We start from the raw sequence: 19,539 nt of genomic DNA, 5'->3' as shown, positions 1-19,539 counted from the left end.
ACGCTGCCCTCCTGCTCTGACCGAATCGCATGGCCGTGGCTGCTGCATCCATCCACACAGGACGGCTATGCAAATCTCCACCCACAGCTCCGCCCTCCACAGTAAACTTCTGGTACCCAAAGTACAGAAGGTCACAGCTGGGAGCAGATCCTTCTCCTATAGAGCTCCGCAGTTGTGGACCGGCTTGCCGGTCAGTGTCCGGGACACAGACACAGTCTCAGTGTTTAAATCTAAACCTAGTTAGGCTGTCCTAGTTAGGGTACCGGGCCACTGTAGCACCAATATACCACTATTACCACATATTTCAGTATCGGTCGTACGATGTCACCGTCTGCCGCTGCTTCTGTTTGTTTTTCTCCGAGACACGGAATCAAGCACCCAGACTACTGGCAGACCCCAGTGAAGAGACCAGCAGGGGTGGTAGTAGCCTAGTGGGTAACACACTCGCCTATGAACCAGAAGACCCAGGTTCAAATCCCGCTTACTACCATTGTGTCCCTGAGCAAGACACTTAACCCTAAGTTGCTCCAGGGGGACTGTCCCCTGAAACTACTGATTGTAAGTCGCTCTGGATAAGGGCGTCTGATAAATGCCATAAATGTAAATGTAAATGTAAATAAATCCTGGTTCCTGACAACTGCTTAACAAGGACATACCATGAAACAAACCAGAGGGTCACTACAGCCACCACCACCGTTACAAATGGACCAGTAACATCATAATCTTCAAATGGACCAGTAACATCATAATGGACACATAATGTAGACCATGACACTGGACTGAAACCTTCTCTGCACTGTCCAGGACCTCCAAACATGGACAGATGCTCTATACTACACTGTGGACTTCTCCACCTCTACAACTGTAGGACCTTTTATCTTATTTGACGTACCATCACCAGCCCTGCACTGACGTTTCTTCCTTTCTTTTTTCTCTCTCCTAGAGATTTTTTTGTGTGGAGTTTTTCCTTGTGTGCAGAAGGGCCTGTGAAAGTCCATTGAGATGTACTGTATGTGATTTACGGCTTTATAAGGAATAAATGTTGTTCTCCTGACCACACGGCCTCTAGGAGGCAGATTCTCGGGTTCCAACCTCGTTTACAGCTTTACTGATAATATGGAGCTTTATTAATCAGAGCAAAGCAGATTTTCCCCGTTTGATGCAACAGATCAGGTATTGTACTGTGGACTATGTGGAGATAATCAGTGGAACGAATGCAAATCCAAGAAAGTCCACAAGAGGGAATGGAGCGATACGTGATGATGTTCCTGCCATCGTTCCCACTGGATCCAGTTTGGCTGCTCACGGTCAGCCGCTGATGTCCATGATTGTGGTTTATCACAATGGCCATCTGAGATAATAGCAAGTCCCTGGGGCCTGGATGGGACTTGTTCCACACTGAAAATCTCCACTAAACCATCTCATAGTAATTCTCCACTGTTTTGTTCCGTTTTTACTGTATGTAATGCCCTTAAAATCCTAATGAGCATAATTATAAATATGCAAAGTAGGAACCACTTTCATACAGCTCAGCACAATAAGCAACGAAGAACAAAAGTTTATTCAAAGTTTTGGACACTCGCCTACGACCCTGAAGATCACATAGTCCCAGGTTCAAACCTCACTTATCCCTGAGCAACGCATTTAACCCAGATCTCCTGCTCGATCATCGACTGTCCAGCCTGATCGGGAGTTCGGCTCCGGCTCGACTGCTCGATCTGCGACGCGGAAGTGTTTACACCGCAGTGGAGCCACGAAGCGCCGAATCCACGTCTGTTTTCCACGGAGCGCCGGATCCGGTTCTGCTCTTTACGAAGCGCCTGATCCGGTTCTATTCTCCGCGAAGCGCCTGATTCGGTTCTGTTCTGCGCGAAGCTCCTAATCCGAGTCTGTTTGCCGTGAATCGCCGGATCCGGTTCTGTTCTGCACGAAGCGCCGGATCCGGTTCTTTTCTTTACGAAGTTCCAAATCCGGTTCTGTTCTCCGCGAAGCGCCTAATCCGAGTCTGTTTGCCGTGAAGCGCCGGATCCGGTTCTGTTCTCCACGAAGCGCCTGATTCGGTTCTGTTCTGCGCGAAGCGCCGGATCCGGTTCTGCTCTTTACGAAGCGCCTGATCCGGTTCTATTCTCCGCGAAGCGCCTGATTCGGTTCTGTTCTGCGCGAAGCTCCTAATCCGAGTCTGTTTGCCGTGAATCGCCGGATCCGGTTCTGTTCTGCGCGAAGCGCCGGATCCGGTTCTGTTCTTTACGAAGCGCCGGATCCGGTTCTGTTCTTTACGAAGCGCCGGATCTGGTTCTTTTCTTTACGAAGTTCCAAATCCGGTTCTGTTCTCCGCGAAGCGCCTAATCCGAGTCTGTTTGCCGTGAAGCGCCGGATCCGGTTCTGTTCGCCATGATCCCGGTTCCCGTGGTGGTGTGTGTGGTCGGGGGCTGGTGCGTGCTCTACCTCACCGACACGCTGATAAAGGTGAGTGGATGAAGGAGCGGCTCCATCATGGTCGCCATCGTCCCCGTCCTGATGAGTCCTCCACCCTCTCCCAGTCCTCCAGGTCCCTGAAGAACCGCTACGAGACGTGGCTGTCGGCCAGCGGCGTGACGCTGTCCCCGTTCCACATCCGCTGGCAGACCGGTCTCTTCAACCGCCTGTTCGCCCGCTGCGCCCGGCTCCACCCGCAGCTGCTCCACCTGTGGTCAGTCCCGCCTTCAGCTTTAATTCGAATTTTACAGAAGAAACGAGTAGCTACATCTCCTGCTCTAGTATTGTAAGGGACGTGACCGGGTCGTTGTGGGTTCTGCTGCAGGTTCGGTGCTGGGATGGTGTTCGGCGTGGTCTCCATGTTCGGCTCGGTGGCGCTGCTGACGCGGACGCTGCTCCAGACCCTTTCCCGGATGAGCTCTGACACTCCGGAAGGTTCCCACGAGCAAGTGCTGCAGGTGGTGGTGAGTACGGAGGCCAGGCGAGGTCACGCCACCGCCACTTCCTGCTTCACCGTCACCGTTGTGTCCTGCTTCCAGGTGCCAGGAGTCAACCTGCCCGTGGGCCAGCTGGCCTACTTCTTCTTCGCCATCTTGATCAGCGGCGTGGTCCACGAGTTCGGCCACGGCGTGGCAGCACTGAGGTCCGAGTCTTCACTGAGGTACGAATGTCGTGGGCGGAGTCGGTTCCTGCTGACCGAGCTTGTCTTGGCGCTCAGGGAGCAGGTGCGGCTGAACGGCTTCGGGATGTTCATCTTCGTCATCTACCCCGGCGCGTTCGTGGACCTCTTCACCACCCACCTGAACCTCATCTCCCCCGTGCAGCAGCTGCGCATCTTCTGCGCAGGTAAACCTCGCCTGGATACAGACGCTGCCGTGGTTACAGGATCACAGAACAAACGCCTCTCGTCTTTGTAGGAGTCTGGCACAATTTCGTGCTGGGCGTGGCCGCACTCTGCTTCCTGTTCCTGTTGCCCGTCTTCCTGTTCCCCTTCTACTACAGCGGCGTGGGGGCCCTGGTCACGGAGGTGATGGAGGTCAGTAGGTCAACGATAAGATGCCAGTCACCAGCTCAGCAGCCCAAACCCCCTCTTTCTGTCTCAGGACTCTCCTGCCAGTGGTCCGCGGGGACTGTTCGTTGGGGACCTGGTGTGGGGACTGGAGGACTGCGCGGTGAGGGGCGTGGCCGACTGGCATTCCTGCATCGTTCAGCTGGCTCACAACCCTCAGACAGGCTACTGCATCCCCGCCTCCAGCCTGCAGCTCACCTGGGCAGCTGGACGAGGTATGGAGACACAGAGGAACCATGGCCTGGTGACCCCAGAGTTGAAGGTCAGAGGTTCTGAGGAACCATGGCCTGGTGACCCCAGAGTTGAAGGTCAGAGGTTCTGAGGAACCATGGCCTGGTGACCCCAGAGTTGAAGGTCAGAGGTTCTGAGGAACCATGGCCTGGTGACCCCAGAGTTGAAGGTCAGAGGTTCTGAGGAACCATGGCCCGGTGACCCCAGAGTTGTTGGTCATCTGCTCTGTGTTCTGTGTCTCTAGCATTTAAACGTTTGGATGGAACTGTGGAGTGTTGCAGTAACAACAGTCTTACAGACATCTGTTTCAGCTACAGCGGTAACCATGGCAGCAAGCAGGTACCACACACACACACTCACTCACTCACACACACACCCGCGCACGCTCTCTCACACACACTCACACACTCACTTGCACGCTCTCTCACACACTCTCTCACACACACACACACACGCTCACTCACTCACACACTCTCACGCTCACTCGCACGCTCACACACTCACTCGCACGCTCTCACTCACTCGCACGCTCACACACTCACTCGCACGCTCGTACTCTCGCACGCTCACACACTCACACTCATGCACACACACAGTTGTCACGGTTCCTGCGTCTTCCCGCAGTTTTCCTGCCTGCCTGCGCGTCGGACCATGGAAGACGCCCCCACCTGCCACACCAACGCAGACTGTAGGGCGGCGCCCAGCTCCGCCCTCTGTGTTACTCCATCCCTGGAAAACCAGACCAGGCTGGTCCGCGTGCACCACCCTCCCGAGAAGGACATGCTGTTCCTCGGTTACCCGTCACACCTGCGGTTCTCCGGTGAGCAGCCGGGTTTTATAGCGGCCGCGGGGGCCCAGTTCTCCGTGGAACTAAACTTCTGCTTCTCTCTGTTCAGTCAGCCTTTCTGACTTTGTTCCGCGTCTGGGGTTCCTTCGCCTGGACCTGCCTGTGGTGATGGAGACGTTCTGCAAGTATCCTTCCCTGGTCTCACCATTCGATTGCCTCACACGATGTGAAACGGTGTTTGGTAGGGCGGTGTGTGGTAACCGCGCGGTCAGCGATGGTGAAGAGACCCGGACGTAAAGTTGGCTCGGTGGAACACCGACGTCCTCAGAAAGTTACGGAATTCGACTCTTAGTCCCAAGTCTAGAGCAGAACAAATTCTCCAACTCTTTTTATTAGTGGCAAGAACGACGCTTTAGTAAGAACATGCGTGGCGACATGGACGCGGCCGAACTACCTGGAGGAGACCTGATCTACCTTCTACCGCCACTAGAACGCGTTACGTTCCCGTCCGCGTCGTGATTTGAGTGACGACCCTTGACCTCGCGGCGTCAGGTACCTGGTGTCGTTGTCGGGGGCGCTGGCCGTGGTGAACGCGGTTCCCTGCTTCGCTCTGGACGGGCAGTGGATGCTGACCTCCTTCCTGGACGCCACGCTGACCTCGCTGCTGCCGGAGCGGAGCCGGCGCGAGCTGCTGGGTTTCTTCATCCTGCTGGCCGGCAGCGCCCTGCTGGCCGCCAACGTGGCCCTCGGTCTGTGGATGGTGACCGCGCGCTGAGGGGCGCAGGGGTCCCCGTGCCGTCATCTTGGTTGGAGGCGGGAAGACCGACTCCCTTTCTTCATCCCAAGCGCGAGGGAAATGGCTGCACCTCCCATGATGCCTTGCAACTTTCTGCAGTTCCCCCCAAAAGCCCACATGACTGATGCGGGGCGGGCAGGGGGGCGGGGACTCATTAGGACTGCAGTAGGCATGGCGTCTGAATATTGTTTAATAATGTCATAAATTTAGTTGGAATTGCAGCAACACAAAAGCCCTGCTGTGAGAGAGAGAGAGAGAGACGGGGGGGGGTCTCTCTTCCTGCTTTGATTGACGTCTGTCTTGCCATTGACTGGTGACCAGTTCTAATGGACAGACTGGGGCTGTTTACAATATTTCAGAATGAGAAGATGACTGAAATGGGCTTATTATTTTTTAATTAAACCACAAAAATGAAAGCATGACTGTTTTACTTCATACATGAAGATCCATCATTGATTCTGTGTGAAGGGAGAAGTTCCATCTTTTCACACACAAACACCTATAAAGTCTTCAAGCTGCATCAGGTTGTACAACAAGGAGTCTAAGAAACGTGACAAGGGTGTGGAGAGGAGGACATCTCCCAACCCCCCCCCCTCACACACACACACACACACACACACACACACACACACACCCAACCCAACGATCCTACGTTTGACCTGCAGTAGAACGCCTGGACTGAAGTCCTCACGCGCTGTCTGAGCTTCATATAGTGACTGCAGCAGGTTCTGCCAGGTGTCCCATCACCTGGTCCAGTTCTTCAGCACCATCTTCAGTCACGCTCTCCTGCAGAACATCACCCCAGTACCTGCAGCTGAATTGTGGTTCTCTGTTTTGGCCACCAGATGGCGGTTGAGCCGTGGGTCAGTACAGATGGTCACATGATCTTCTGTCCATTCCACTGACAGGCTTGTGTGTGTGTGTGTGTGTGTGTGTGTGTGTTTCGGTTATGAGAGCAGAGCTGGGTTCTCAGCCCCTTCCTGTCGGGGTGTGTGGTTGGCACCGAGGGGACGGTCGTCTGCTGGCTTCCGGATGTGGTTTTGCGTGGGGAGACGAACCCCGCCCTGTCCCCCCGCTTCCGCCCCACACTCCGTACCCACCCTGCGTGGCTGCAGCATGGAATGTGTGTGTTGTGTAGACATTCTGTCTCCTGCGGGGAGGTGCCGTCACCACGACTGGGAGAGTTTGAGGATCTGGGGACCTGGTCCTCAGGACCACACACGGGGCCAGACGCCCCCAGCCCCGCCCGCCAGAGGATAATTGAGGGCTAGTGAGGGGCTAATGAGCGCTTGCCTCAGGTGTGGTGTGCTGTGTGTCTGTTTATGGTGGAAAGCAGCCGGTAGAAAAATGGACACTGAGCAGATCTGGAAACATGAAGCATGAACCTGCCGTGTTTCTGACCCTCTCACTGAACCATCCTGTGCCCTGAGTTGAAGGGTCGAAGGGTTCCCTTTTCCCCCATGGTGCACCAGAGCCGATAGAAGCTGAGATGGTGGAGACCACCACAGACCCCCAGCTGAAGGAAACGAATGATCTGCTTAATACCAACTGGATCTGGCGCCGAACGATAACTCACTTATCCGTCCTCTGAAAGCCCATTAGGCCGCGGCCCCGGAGGAGTCTGTGTTTCATTTTCCTCACGGACATTCGCCTTTTCAGGTCGAGAAAAAGTCGAGTTAAATTATTTACTGGACAGTTTTCTTCAGGTTCTGGAGATGAAAATTAAAAGACCCGATTGACGATTCTGAAAAAAAAAAAATCCCATCAGCACTTGCCGCCTGATTCGATTCTCAGCACTCGGCTTAATTTCATTCAATGAAACAAATCGTTTTAAAGAATCATTTCAACATAATGAATCACATTGCTGTCTCGGTTCTTCTCTTTTCCCTCGGATTGTGTGTGTTTATATGAAAAATGTTCAAGTCCAGACTTGACTCACATAAACAAGCGTGACTCTGACTGCTAAAGAGATAAAGTTGTCTGGTTCTGCCCTGAGCATCACACACACACACCAACACACACCAGCAGTAATCAGAGCCTCAGCTGACGATAGTGAGACCAAAACACACGGTCTAAATGGAAGTTTCTCTCTTTAGAACTACACACACGTGTATATATAGAGTGTGTGTGTGTGTGTGTGTGCGTCTGGTGCTTATCTCTGTTGAATGACTCACTGTCAGTCTGTAAACACACTGACCACAGTTCCCACTTCTGCCCCCTCACTTCCCCCTGTTCCTCATGTGGTTCCTCCTGAGTGGCGTTCTGTTCGGCCCTGTTCTCTCTCTCCCCGGCTCTACCTTTTCTCCGCCCTCATTATGCTTGCTTGTTCTGTGATGTGATAACCGGATGTTCTGCCTATAAAAAGCTGCTCGTCTCCGTCTGCAGAGTGAGCTTTTTTCCTGCTGCACCATCAGGACCGCCGCCTCGGTGGGAGATGTTCCCAGATGCCCCACCACCTCGCGTCTGCTGAGCCTTTCCAGTCCTGATCTTCCAACTTCTGTCTCTGCTGGGTTTCATCATGACTGAAATATCATCATATTGTATGGATGACCATATTAAACGTGTGGATGTTGACGCCCCCGAGAGAAGTTGACAAGTTGTTTGTTTTCTTTTACGTTGCCGTTAAATCTTAACACCAGAGACATGGCGGCAGAGAAAAGTAACGATCATCATCAACGATCTTGATAACAAGATGGAAACGTTGGCATGTTGGGATGCTGAATGCGGGTTATAGTGGTGGCCTAGCGGTTAAGGAAGCGGCCCAGTAATGAGAAGGTTGCTGGTTCGAATCCCGATCTGCCAAGGTACCACAGAGGTTCCACTGAGCAAAGCACCGTCCCCACACACTGCTCCCCGGGCGTCTGTCATCGCCGCCCACTGGTTGGATGGTTAAATACAGAGGACAAATTTCACTGTGTGCTGTGCTGCTGTGTATCACATTTGACAATCACTTCACTTTATAATCTTTATAATATATGGGGGTGGGTTCTAGATATATAGGGGCGGGTTGTAGATATATGGTGGTGGATTTTAGATATATGGGGGCAAGTTATAGGGAAATAAAAGTAAAATGTTCAGCTGAAACTTGACTAAACTGAGTCCGGCCACCAAAAACAGCTACAGCTGAGACACACAAACAGCACGGGGGTCTTACAGTCACTGTTAAAGTACAATGAAGATTATTCTAACTAACATGGGTGATGCTAGCACCGCTCCAAACGACGAGTCGACTAGACTTCACTTCGACTTTATTTACATCGATCTGAAAAATCAGAAGTGTTTTTGCCCTGTAGTGGCCATTCTTTAAACGGTGGAACCATTGACCTCTGACTGCTCGGTTGTCCTGGAGGTGTCTGTGTGTGAGTGTGTGTGTGATATTCGCTTCTTTCTCTGTTGACGGGGGTTGGTGACGGGGTTCCTCCTCCCTCTCTCTCTTTCCCTCTCTCACTCTCAATTAGACTCTTCTAGTGTGACCCGCCCCTCCTGTCCCTGCTGATGTCCCTCCTGCTGCTGCTGCTGGTGTATATATAGCCTCTCCAGGTCTTCATGGCCTCTCTGCTGTGAGCTGAACATCCCGGACAGCGTCTGCTGGACACACAGGTCTGAGCTGGAGCACTGGGACGGGTGTGGACTGAGGACAGCAGGGGACGAAAGGAGGTCAGAGGTCAGCGAGCCCAGAGGTCATCAGCCTCACACCCATGGAGATGGAGCGTCTGAATGAAGATGGTGGAGTGAAGGTGCTGGAGAGAAGATGGTCGCTCCTGAAGGCAGCTCTCGCCGTGTGTGCGTGTGTGTGCCTGCTGCTCCTGATCACCGTCATCGTGGGTAAGTACGTACACACACACACACACAAAACACAAAGTGGGCAAATGTATAGACATCCTTTACCCCCACTTTGTTGGTGTGTGTGTGTGTGTGTGTGTGTGTGTGTGTGTGTGTGTGAAGGATTATTTTGAGAGAGTATAAAGTTACGCTCCCTCCCCCTCTGGACCAGCTCGTAATTACAGTGGAGCTGCCCACTGCTGGTTTTACTGCACATGGTGTTTAAGATCCATACATGATACACACACACACACACACACTTTACATTCATGCTCCTACTCTCAAATTAGAGTGTGTGTGTGTGTGTGTATAACTGGGAAAGGTTTTTTATTTTGTCAATTGTGTTTATCTGTTGTACATCGGCATGAAACCATGAAGTCCACCATCATCTTGATTCATCCTAGAGGAACATTACTCTGAAGAACAAGCTCCTTCACTTTTATTTTGTAGAATCATGAGATTTCATTTAAACTTTTTATATCAACACAGCTTGTCATGACGCCGATTATATTCTGCAACTGGAAAATCGAGATGGTCCATACATTTACATTTACATTTACAGCATTTACCAGACGCCCTTATCCAGAGCGACAGGGACAGTCCCCCCCCTGGAGACACTCAGGGTTAAGTGTCCTGCTCAGGGACACGATGGTAGTACATGGGGTTTGAACCTGGGTCTTCTGGTTCATAGGCGAGTGTGTTACCCGCTAGGCTACTACCACCCCTTCTTCCCTCCCTCGCTCGCTCACATACTCTGCTTGGCCACCACATTTTCCCAGGACTTGAAGTGGGACGGCAACATCTCCTCCAGCACAGGATGAGATGGAAGAACAAGCTGTTGAAGCTGTTCCATCTTTTTAAGATGGTCCACTTGTTCACTGTTTATTACATCATGTTCTACCTTCACAGTAATACACGGAGAGGAGAACAGTTCACACAGGAGGGGAGACCATGAAACTGAAGCTTCTTCTAGTATTAATTCGAATGCAAATGTCCCAAATTCACTTGCCTCAGGAAGTCTTCTGTTCCCAGTTTCTCAGAGACAGCAAAATGGCGACTTCTGTCTGACTCCAGCCTGCATCGAAGCAGGTAGGACTGTCCTTTCCATTTGTGTACCTTTCTTCTCTCAGTCCCACCTCTCCTAAAAACCACTCTGTTCTTCAGCTGGGTCTATCATCAGCAAAATGGACCGATCCGTCTCACCCTGCGAGGACTTCTACCAGTTCGCATGTGGAGGATGGCTCAAAAACAACCCCATTCCAGAAGATTCCTCCAGCTATGGGATCTACCCATGGCTGCGGCAGAACGTGGACCTCAAACTCAAACGTGAGTCCAACAAGATCTCCTGAAGATCGGCAGAACAACACATTCGAACTCGTCCACGTCTCTTTCCAGAGCTGCTGGAGGAACCCAGCCGGCAGGGTGAGATCGAGGCCGTGCAGAAGGCGAAGGTTCTCTACCGCTCCTGTATGAACGAAAGTACGTCAGCGCGACCAATGGAGGACCAGAGTTCTTGTTCTGCAGAGACTGAGGTGTGTAATGTATTTGTGCTCCACCAACATTCAGTGAATTTGGAGAAGGAGGACGCCACACCCCTGCTGAAGGTCCTGAAACTGCGTGATTTCCGTTGGCCGGTCCTTGGCGATGCTCTGGGATCTGAGTGGCGGTGGGAGGAGTCTCGTTTTGACCTCCTGCAGACGCTGGCCCAGATCCGCACTCAGCACAGCAAGTCTGTCCTGATTCGCCTGTACGTGTCCCCTGACGACAAGAACTCCAGCCAGTACATCATCAAGGTCTCTCTGCTCCTTCACAATCCACGTTGGTTAAAAGTGCAAAACAGGAAGTCAGAATAAAGCAAAGTGTGTGTGTGTGTGTGTGTGTGTGTGTTTTAGTTCGATCAGACGTCTCTGACCCTTTCCTCCAGAGAGGACTACATTAGCAACAGCACAGAATCTCTCGTGGTGAGTGAGGCCACACCCCTGCCAAACGACTCAGTCTCAGGCCACGCCCCCTACTACACAGCTCTGTCCCCTTCCCTGTCCGCAGTACCAGCAGGCCCTTCTGAGGCTGATGGTGGACTTGGCCGTGATGCTGGGAGCCAATCAGCAGGCGGCGGAGGTGCAGATGAAGGCAGCACTGCACTTTGAGACGAAGCTGGCGGAGGTAACGGGAGGCGGAGTTTCACGGACCTTCAACCCCAACATCGACCCCACCCACCCAACTCTGTTCTCCCTCAAAACAGATCGTGATCCCGTTCGAGAACCGCACCAGTGAGAACATGTACAACAAGTACAGTCTGTCCCGTCTGCAGCGCTTCGTGCCAGAGGTCAGAGGTCACACCTCGTGTGCAGATATGATGTCCGCTTGATCTGCTTGGGTTTGAAACCTCCATCTGCTGCCTTTCCGCAGTTTAACTGGCTCGGTTTCGTCCGTGCCACGATCGACAGTAACCAGCACCCTGACCTGACTGTGTCCTCGTCCGAGCCGGTGATCGTCCGAGCCCCGCAGTACTTCAGAGACCTCTTCAAGCTGATCAACAGCACCGAGTCCAGGTGAACGTCCTGCACGCGACCTCACGCCAACCCGTCCACCGTCCAGCAGCTAACATTTACATTTACAGCATTTACCAGACACCCTTATCCAGAGCGACTTACAATCAGTAGTTACAGGGACAGTCTCCCAGTCCCCCCCCCAGACACTCAGGGTTAAGTGTCATGCTCAGGGACACGATGATAGTAAGTGGGGTTTGAACCCGGGTCTTCTGGTTCATAGTTGAGTGTGTTACCCGCCAGGCCACTACCACCCCTGGCACTAACGCTGCCACTTCCTGTCGCCACTCAGGACTGTTGCCAACTACGTGATCTGGAGAGCGGTGCTGTCCAGGATCTCCACCCTGAGCCGACGCTTCCTCTACAGATACCTGGACTTTGAGAGGGTAAGTCCTTCCTTCAGATGGAACCCTGTGGTCACTTTCTGCCCTACAGTGTCCTCTTGGTTCATTTTGAAAGGTCACATCTGGAACGACCTCCCTGACCCCTCGCTGGGACAAATGCGTCAACTATGTGGAGAACACCCTCATGTATGCATCTGGACGACTGTTTGTGGACAAGCATTTCCAGGAAGACAAGAAGAACATGGTGAGTTTGACTGTAATGAAAAGAAGAGACGTGGCTCCACCTAGTGGACATAACCTGGTGTTGCGTTCTAAAGATGGAGGAGCTGGTTGATGGGATCCGTTGGGCCTTTATCGACATGCTGGAACAAGAGAATGACTGGATGGATGAAGCCACCAAAAAGAAAGCTGTTGAGAAGGTTGGCAGGTCCACGCAGTCCCACTGTGTAGCATTAGGCTTATGATTGTTTATTAAATTATCATTCAAATCGGTTTTGTCTATTCCACCACAGGCACATGCTGTTCTGGCGAAGGTGGGGTACCCAGAGTTCATTCGGAATGACACTTACATCAACGAGGACATTAAACAGGTTCCTGTCTTCTCCAGTGTCTGCTTCTGATCATGTTGATGAGCACTGAAGGGTCGATCTTCGTCATTTCAGTTGTCCTTCTCGGAGACGGACTACTTTGGAAACGTGATGCAGACCCTGCGGTATATTGCACAGGCCGACATCGGCTGGCTGAGGAAGACTGTGCCGCGAACAGAGTGAGTTGCGTTCATTCCTTCTCTAAACCCCGGCCAGACCCCTCACTGACGCTCGCTCTTCATCTCTGCACTTCCCAGATGGTTCACCAGCCCCACCACGGTCAACGCCTTCTACAGTTCATTCACCAATCAGATCAGTGAGACTTATTTACAGTTCATCCCAAAGTCTCCACTCAACTTGTGTTCACAGAATGTCAGCTTCTGTCGAATTGTCCACAGGGTTCCCTGCGGGTGAACTACAGAGACCCTTCTTCTGGGGCCTGGACTTCCCACGGTGACGTCCCGTCCACATGTCACATATCTCTCTGGTGCTGCAGTCTGCATTGGGTCTCTAATTGCGTGTGTGTGTTTAGGTCCCTGAGCTACGGTGCTATCGGGGTCATAGTTGGACATGAACTGACTCATGGTTTCGATAATAACGGTAAGGATCACCATAGAGAAGCAATCTGCCTCGACATCCTACAATAGAACCATAAACCTTTTTACTGAAATCCCAGTGAAAGCATTTTTACTCCCACAATGCACCTCACTGCTGTGTGTTTTTGTGTACAGGACGGAAGTACGATAAAGATGGAAACCTGGACCAGTGGTGGAGCAACTCCTCCATTGTGAACTTTAATGAGAAAACTCAGTGCATGGTGGACCAGTACAGCAGCTACCACTGGAAAGAGGCGGGACTAAATGTACAGTAGGCGGGTGGGGCACTTACTGCTCACACGGCCCTTTGCTCTCACTGCTCACATCTGTGGTCTCCATCCTTTATACAGATCAGAGGGAAGAGAACACTGGCCGAGAACATTGCGGACAATGGTGGCATTCGTGAGTCCTTCAGGGTGAGGATGTCACACGGAGGTCCCCGTTTGTGCTTTTGGGTTATGTAAGAAAGATATGTCATTCCTTCTACTTAGGACCTCGCCTAGGCGAATATTTGCAACTTCAACAACAACAACAACATTTATTTCTTATATAGCCCAAAATCACATACAGTATGTCTCAATGGGCTTTGACAGGCCCTACAGTTGACACCCCCCACACTTGACCCTTCTGCACACAAGGAAAAACTCCACACAAAAAAAAACTCTAGGAGAGAGAAAAAAAAAAAGAGAGGAAGAAACCTTGGGAAGGAGTGATACAGAGAGGGACCCCCTTCCAGGGTAGAGTGAGCCTGCAATTGGTGTCAGTGCAGGGTTGGATATGATATAAAGTCCTACAGTTGTAGGGTTGGAGAAGTCCAGGATGTAGTCAGTGTCATGGTCTAGATTACGTGTCCATAATGATGTTACTGGTCCATTTGAAGATCCCTGAAGCTGTAGTTGTAACGGTGGTGGTGGCTGTGGTGACCCTCTGGTTCGTTTCATGGTATGTCCTCGTTTAGCAGTTGTCAGGAACCAGGATTTATTTGCTGGTCTCTTCACTGGGGTCTGCCAGTAGTCTGGGTGCTTGATTCCGTGTCTCGGAGAAAAACAAACAGAAGCAGCGGCAGACGGTTGCACTGTACGACCGATACTGAAATATGTGGTTATAATGGTATATTGGTGCTACAGTGGCCCGGTACCCTAACTAGGACAGCCTAACTGGTGAATTTAACTTTGTCTGTGTCTAACAGGGGGACTCTGTGATAAACTGGACTTTATAATTGACACTGCGTCAAAATCAAGTGAAATGAGGGTCTAGGACTTTAGCAAAAAGCCAGAGAAAACAGATAGGTTTTGAGATTGGATTTAAACACTGAGACTGTGTCTGAATCCCGGACACTGACAGGCAAGCTGTTCTATAGGAGAAGGATCTGCCCCCAGCTGTGACCTTCTGCACCTTTGGTACCAGTAGTGACCCCGCACCCATTGATCGAAGGGGGTGTGGCGGTTCGTAAAGAACCAAAAGTTCACTCAGGTACTGTGGGGCGAGACCATTTAGAGCTTTATAGGTTAAAAGTAGGATTTTGTAGTCAATCCTAAATTTGATGGGTAACCAGTGCAGTGATTGTAAGACTGGGGTGATGTGGTCAAATTTCCTGGTTCTGGTTAGAACTCTGGCTGCAGCATTCTGTACTAGCTGGAGTTTACTCATGCACCTACTAGAGCATCCAGACAATAATGCATTGCAGTAATCTAACCTTGATGTAATAAATGCATGGACCAACTTTTCTGCATCATGCATTGAAATGATATTTCTTATTTTCGCAATATTTCTAAGGTGAAAGAATGCTATTCTAATGACATTATCTACGTGCGAATTGAATGAGAGACCTGCATCAATGATGACACCTAGATCCTTCACTTCAATACTCGGTGAGATAGAAAGGCTATTCAGGGTTATTGTGTAGTCAGACAGTTTATGCCTGGCTGCTTGAGGCCCAAGTACAAGCGCTTCTGTCTTGTCAGGGTTTAACAGGAGAAAGTTGGTGAGCATCCACTGTCTAATGTCCTTCAGACAATTCTCTATTTTGTTCAGCTGCTGCCTCTGATCTGGCATTGCTGACAGATACAGCTGTGTGTCGTCAGCGTAGCAATGAAAGCTAATACCGTGTTTGCGGATGACGTTGCCTAAAGGTAACATGTATAGAGAAAAAAGTAACGGACCTAGGACAGAACCTTGTGGAACACCAAACTCTACTTTACTATGTGAAGACGAAACACCATTGATGTCCACAAACTGATATCGGTTGGTCAAATATGATCTGAACCATTCAAGGGCTGTTCCCTTAATCCCGATAACATTCTCTAACCTGGCAAGGAGAATAGCGTGATCGATAGTGTCAAACGCTGCACTCAGATCAAGCAGGACAAGCAGCGAGATGCGTCCCTGATCAGAGGCCAACAGCAGGTCATTAACCACTTTAACCAGCGCTGTCTCAGTGCTATGATGAGGTCTAAATCCTGATTGATATACTTCGTGGATGTTGTTACAGTCAGCTGCTGGGCTACGACTTTTTCTAAGATTTTTGATATGAACGGAAGGTTGGATATCGGTCTATAATTTGAAAGCTGACTGCGATCAAGATCTGGCTTTTTAATCAGGGGTCTAATGACTGCTACCTTGAACTTCCTTTTCTCACGTCAGAAAATATTTCAAATTGCACGGACAACCTGAATAACTTGCCGTGCACCACAGCTGCCGTGTGTGTAAGACTGATGTGTCCTCCATAACAGGCCTATAGAAGATGGGTTGAGAAGGAGAGGCGAGGAAAAGAGGAACCTCAGCTGCCAGGAGTCAGTCTGACCAACAACCAGCTCTTCTTCCTCAGCTACGCCCACGTGAGTATATAACACACACACACACCTTAACCCGTGCACACATGGACACACACACACCCACGCACACATACACACGTCCATACACAAGTGCACACACATACATAAACGCGCATATCTCTCTGGTGCTGCACCCGTGCACACACACATCCACGCACGCGCACACACACACATAAGCCCGTGCGCTCACACACCCACGCACGCACACACACACACCTAAACCCGTGCACACATGGACACACACACACACACCCATGCACACATACACATGTCCATACACAAGCGCACTCACATACATATACGCGCACTCACACACAAACACGCGCACTCACACACACACACACACTCACACACAAACACATGCGCACACACACACATAAACCCGTGCACACACACATCCACGCACGCGCACACACACACAAATACAGACACATGCGTGCGCACACACAGACACATCCACACACACACACACACACACTGTTAGAAATCTACTGTTACTGTTATTTTCTTTCACTATAAAATGACTGTTAATGTTAAAGTTACTGTATAAATACAAATTAAAGCTCTAATGTAAGTTATTGTAACTGTTACAATTAATGCAACATAATAAGAAAGTTACAAGATGTTGCCATCATTGGAATAACAGACATTATTCAGTTATTGTTGCAATTACTGCTACTGTTACTAGTACCTCAACGTTACTGTTTCAAATACAGTTATTGTTATTGCTATAATTACAGTTACAGTTGACCATTACAAGCTTCATAAAAGGCTGTCTTTATTGTTTAAATTGGATCCCTAATGCCCCAACAGCCCACTAATTCCCCCAACACTCACCCTAACGGTGGGTAGACTCTTGCCTCACTAACCCCAGAGGCGGCCCTTATGCAAATTAGACCAGCCCTATTGACTGCCAACGCTACAGTATGTTTATTCAAGGATTGATTTGAATTTTTTTTTACTTTTAAGGTACTTTCTTAGAACAAAGTTATTTATATACATTTGATTAATATATTTTACCACTGCTTCTTTTTATATTAGCTTGTTATGCAGGGTGACACTTGCCGGCGTTTATGGGTGTTCAGAATGCCGTTATGAAGGTTTGAAGTGTATTTTTTACGGCTCTCGGCATTCCATAGTGCAGTGGTTACGTATCATTATTACTTATACTACATTTTAGGCGTTGCTACGCGGGTAAATGACGTGGGCTTGTTCTTTTCATATTAACACACATTAAGTTTAAAGAAACCCTTTTTTCCGCCTGTTCCACGACCGGCCCTGCTGGTTCTGTTAATCATATGTTACTCTGTAACCGCAGTGATTATTATTCTCATCATTGCAGTAAAATGTGTGTGTGTGTGTGTTCCAGGTGCGCTGTAACTCGTACAGACCGGAGGCGGCTCGTGACCAGATACAGAGTGGAGCCCACAGCCCCCCCAAGTACCGGTGGGTAAATTTGGGCTCAGACTGGAGTTGTCCCCCTTTATCAACTTGATGCAGTAGGACATAACCAGACCTACACTTGTATATGAAATATGATGCAGATTATAATGAATAAAAGTGTCTCTGTCTTGGATGATGAAGAGCTGCTCTGCTCTGCTGTCCTGCTGCAGTGTGATCGGGGCCATGAGTAACTATGAAGAGTTCCACCGCGCCTTCAACTGTCCTGAGATGTCCATCATGAACAGGGGCTCCTCTGCCTGTCGGGTCTGGTAGGAGGCTGTGAAGAAGTTGGATGGGATGGTGTCCAGATGAACTGTGTTGGAACTTCTGGACCAGTTTTTTTTTTTTTGGCTTGTCTGTGATTATGATTCCTCTTGTAAATACAATTTTCTAATGTGCAGATTAACTCTCTTTATCTTTTAGCACTGTTTTCTATCATTAAAACTGGTGAATTTATACATATTTATAAATACTAGAATTGTGGTGAATTATTAATAACATTTGTGAATTATTCATTACCAAAAGAGAAAAAGAGAATTGTTACTGAAATGTTGTCCTGTCATTGAGGGAGTGTGCTGTGTGTGTATGTGTGTGTGTGTGTGTGTGTGTGTGAGTGTGAGAGAGAGACGTAAATAAATTCAGTTGTGTTAAATAAAATCTAGATCTAAATTTAAATTTGGCTCTGTATTGGTGTATAGATCATTATACACACACACACACTCACATTTTTTCTTGGCTGAATTTCCTGGAATAGTGGCTCGTAAATCCCAGCGTGACACAGGGGTCGTCATGGTGACTCGCCGTGATTCCTGGTCGTGATTGGGAAGAACAGAACAACACAGCGTCTGTCTGAAGACGGTTCCGTCCTCCTCTCGTCTCCTCGCCTGCTGTTGTCCTCTGTCTGGTTAAAGGGAGAAAATGACGTTTATTCAGCTGTTCCCATGGTCACTGTCTCACTGGCGCTCCAGTCCTGGGTTCTCCTGACCACATTTTTGTTCCTGGATATGCCGGTTGTAGGTCAGGGTGACAGTTATCAGCACATAATGAACCATAAAATCATAAAACCAGCAGACGTGAATGAAAATCCAGCTGAAAATTTCCATCCTCCTCAGTTGAGGTTGGTGTTGAGGTCCTGAAGATCAGAAATCTTCGGGCTGCTGCAGACCCAGAGCTGCTGGTCAGCAGGTTCCGGTGGATTTGTGGTTCTTCTCAGGACACGGCTGGTTTTTAAACCTGACACCACCTGTACATTACAAGCAGCCAATTAGCATGCAGATAATGAATCTTATTTAACATCCAAACACCAGTAGCTCCGTTTCCTGCTGAATTAGTAAGAACGTCTGTTCCCTCATCTCCTCAGTCTCTCTCGTTCAGGGTTGGAGCTACAGGTCTGGCTGTCTGTACAAGTATTTAACCGTCACCTTTGTCGACAGTGGGCAGCCATGACAGGCGCCCCGGGAGCAGCATGTGGGGACGAGACCTTCATCACGGTGACCTCAGTAGCACCTTGGCGGATCAGGATTTGAACCCACAACCTTCTGATTATAGGGCCACTTCCTTAACCGCTAGGCCACTGCCCGTTTTGTTTGCCCCCTGGTGGTTGGTTATTTAAATGCAAAAATCCCAGCCGATAATCTTAATTTAATCGTGGCAAAATCGTGATCATGATTAAAATTCGATTAGTTGTGCAGCCCTAGTTGCACAACTTTCCAGACATGATGAATCTGCTTTGATTCTCAGCTTGAACATAAATAAGCTCTTTACTATATTGTATATATTGTGGTTCTCTGTACTTGAGAGACACCATCGACTGGAAATCTGTTTCCTTGTGTGTGTTCACTCACATACTTGGGCAATAAATGTAATTCTGATTCAGACTCCTGTCTCTGGAGGGGGGAGCTGGACAGCGTTGAAAGCTTCTCTCAGGACATTAGCCATGGCTGGATGGACTCGGTGTCTCCTGGAGCTGCACTTCGTGTCGGTACGCCGAGGAAGAGCTCAGGGCC

General features: G+C 49.8%; 2 protein-coding genes across 3 annotated transcripts; both read left to right on the top strand.

Annotated features, from left to right (window-relative positions):
* The first annotated feature begins 1,669 nt into the window (after positions 1 to 1,669).
* mbtps2 (membrane-bound transcription factor peptidase, site 2) lies at positions 1,670 to 5,774 on the top strand. 2 transcript variants are annotated; one of them, XM_028968530.1, is made up of 11 exons: positions 1,675 to 2,466; positions 2,541 to 2,689; positions 2,801 to 2,939; positions 3,015 to 3,118; positions 3,194 to 3,321; positions 3,393 to 3,511; positions 3,579 to 3,759; positions 4,020 to 4,114; positions 4,400 to 4,595; positions 4,672 to 4,747; positions 5,115 to 5,774. In XM_028968530.1, exons 1-11 carry the CDS (start codon positions 2,392 to 2,394, stop codon positions 5,335 to 5,337), a joined length of 1,485 nt encoding a protein of 494 aa, XP_028824363.1. In that variant the 5' UTR covers positions 1,675 to 2,391; the 3' UTR covers positions 5,338 to 5,774. The 2 variants fall into 2 exon arrangements, with proteins under 2 accessions (XP_028824357.1, XP_028824363.1); XM_028968524.1 differs by having other exon boundaries at positions 1,670 to 2,466; positions 2,801 to 3,118.
* Positions 5,775 to 8,873: 3,099 nt separating this feature from the next.
* Positions 8,874 to 18,208, top strand: phex (phosphate regulating endopeptidase homolog, X-linked). Its single transcript, XM_028968512.1, has 22 exons — positions 8,874 to 9,183; positions 10,213 to 10,269; positions 10,345 to 10,506; positions 10,576 to 10,659; positions 10,747 to 10,973; positions 11,073 to 11,141; positions 11,227 to 11,343; positions 11,423 to 11,506; positions 11,590 to 11,732; positions 12,022 to 12,115; positions 12,189 to 12,317; positions 12,391 to 12,492; positions 12,586 to 12,663; positions 12,736 to 12,839; positions 12,918 to 12,976; positions 13,059 to 13,113; positions 13,193 to 13,260; positions 13,392 to 13,522; positions 13,607 to 13,672; positions 15,989 to 16,093; positions 17,460 to 17,536; positions 17,704 to 18,208. The coding sequence occupies exons 1-22, from the start codon at positions 9,057 to 9,059 to the stop codon at positions 17,804 to 17,806; spliced, it is 2,241 nt and encodes a 746-aa protein (XP_028824345.1). The 5' UTR covers positions 8,874 to 9,056; the 3' UTR covers positions 17,807 to 18,208.
* The last annotated feature ends 1,331 nt before the right edge of the window (positions 18,209 to 19,539 follow it).

The sequence above is a fragment of the Denticeps clupeoides genome, chromosome 2, assembly GCF_900700375.1.
Source record: "Denticeps clupeoides chromosome 2, fDenClu1.1, whole genome shotgun sequence".
NCBI lineage: Eukaryota > Metazoa > Chordata > Actinopteri > Clupeiformes > Denticipitidae > Denticeps > Denticeps clupeoides.
This window is presented reverse-complemented; position numbering and strand designations above follow the sequence as displayed.

What these genes read in the sequence shown, in the direction of transcription:
- mbtps2 (XM_028968524.1), top strand. Translation starts at nt 2,392, where the DNA reads ATGATCCCGGTTCCCGTGGTGGTGTGTGTGGTCGGGGGCTGGTGCGTG. An exon ending in GTAACCATGGCAGCAAGCAG is followed by an intron (nt 4,115 to 4,399) that starts GTACCACACACA and finishes GTCTTCCCGCAG; the next exon opens with TTTTCCTGCCTGCCTGCGCG. An exon ending in GTGATGGAGACGTTCTGCAA is followed by an intron (nt 4,748 to 5,114) that starts GTATCCTTCCCT and finishes TCGCGGCGTCAG; the next exon opens with GTACCTGGTGTCGTTGTCGG.
- phex (XM_028968512.1), top strand. Translation starts at nt 9,057, where the DNA reads ATGGAGATGGAGCGTCTGAATGAAGATGGTGGAGTGAAGGTGCTGGAG. An exon ending in CCTGATCACCGTCATCGTGG is followed by an intron (nt 9,184 to 10,212) that starts GTAAGTACGTAC and finishes TTCTGTTCCCAG; the next exon opens with TTTCTCAGAGACAGCAAAAT. An exon ending in TCTTCCTCAGCTACGCCCAC is followed by an intron (nt 16,094 to 17,459) that starts GTGAGTATATAA and finishes TGTGTGTTCCAG; the next exon opens with GTGCGCTGTAACTCGTACAG.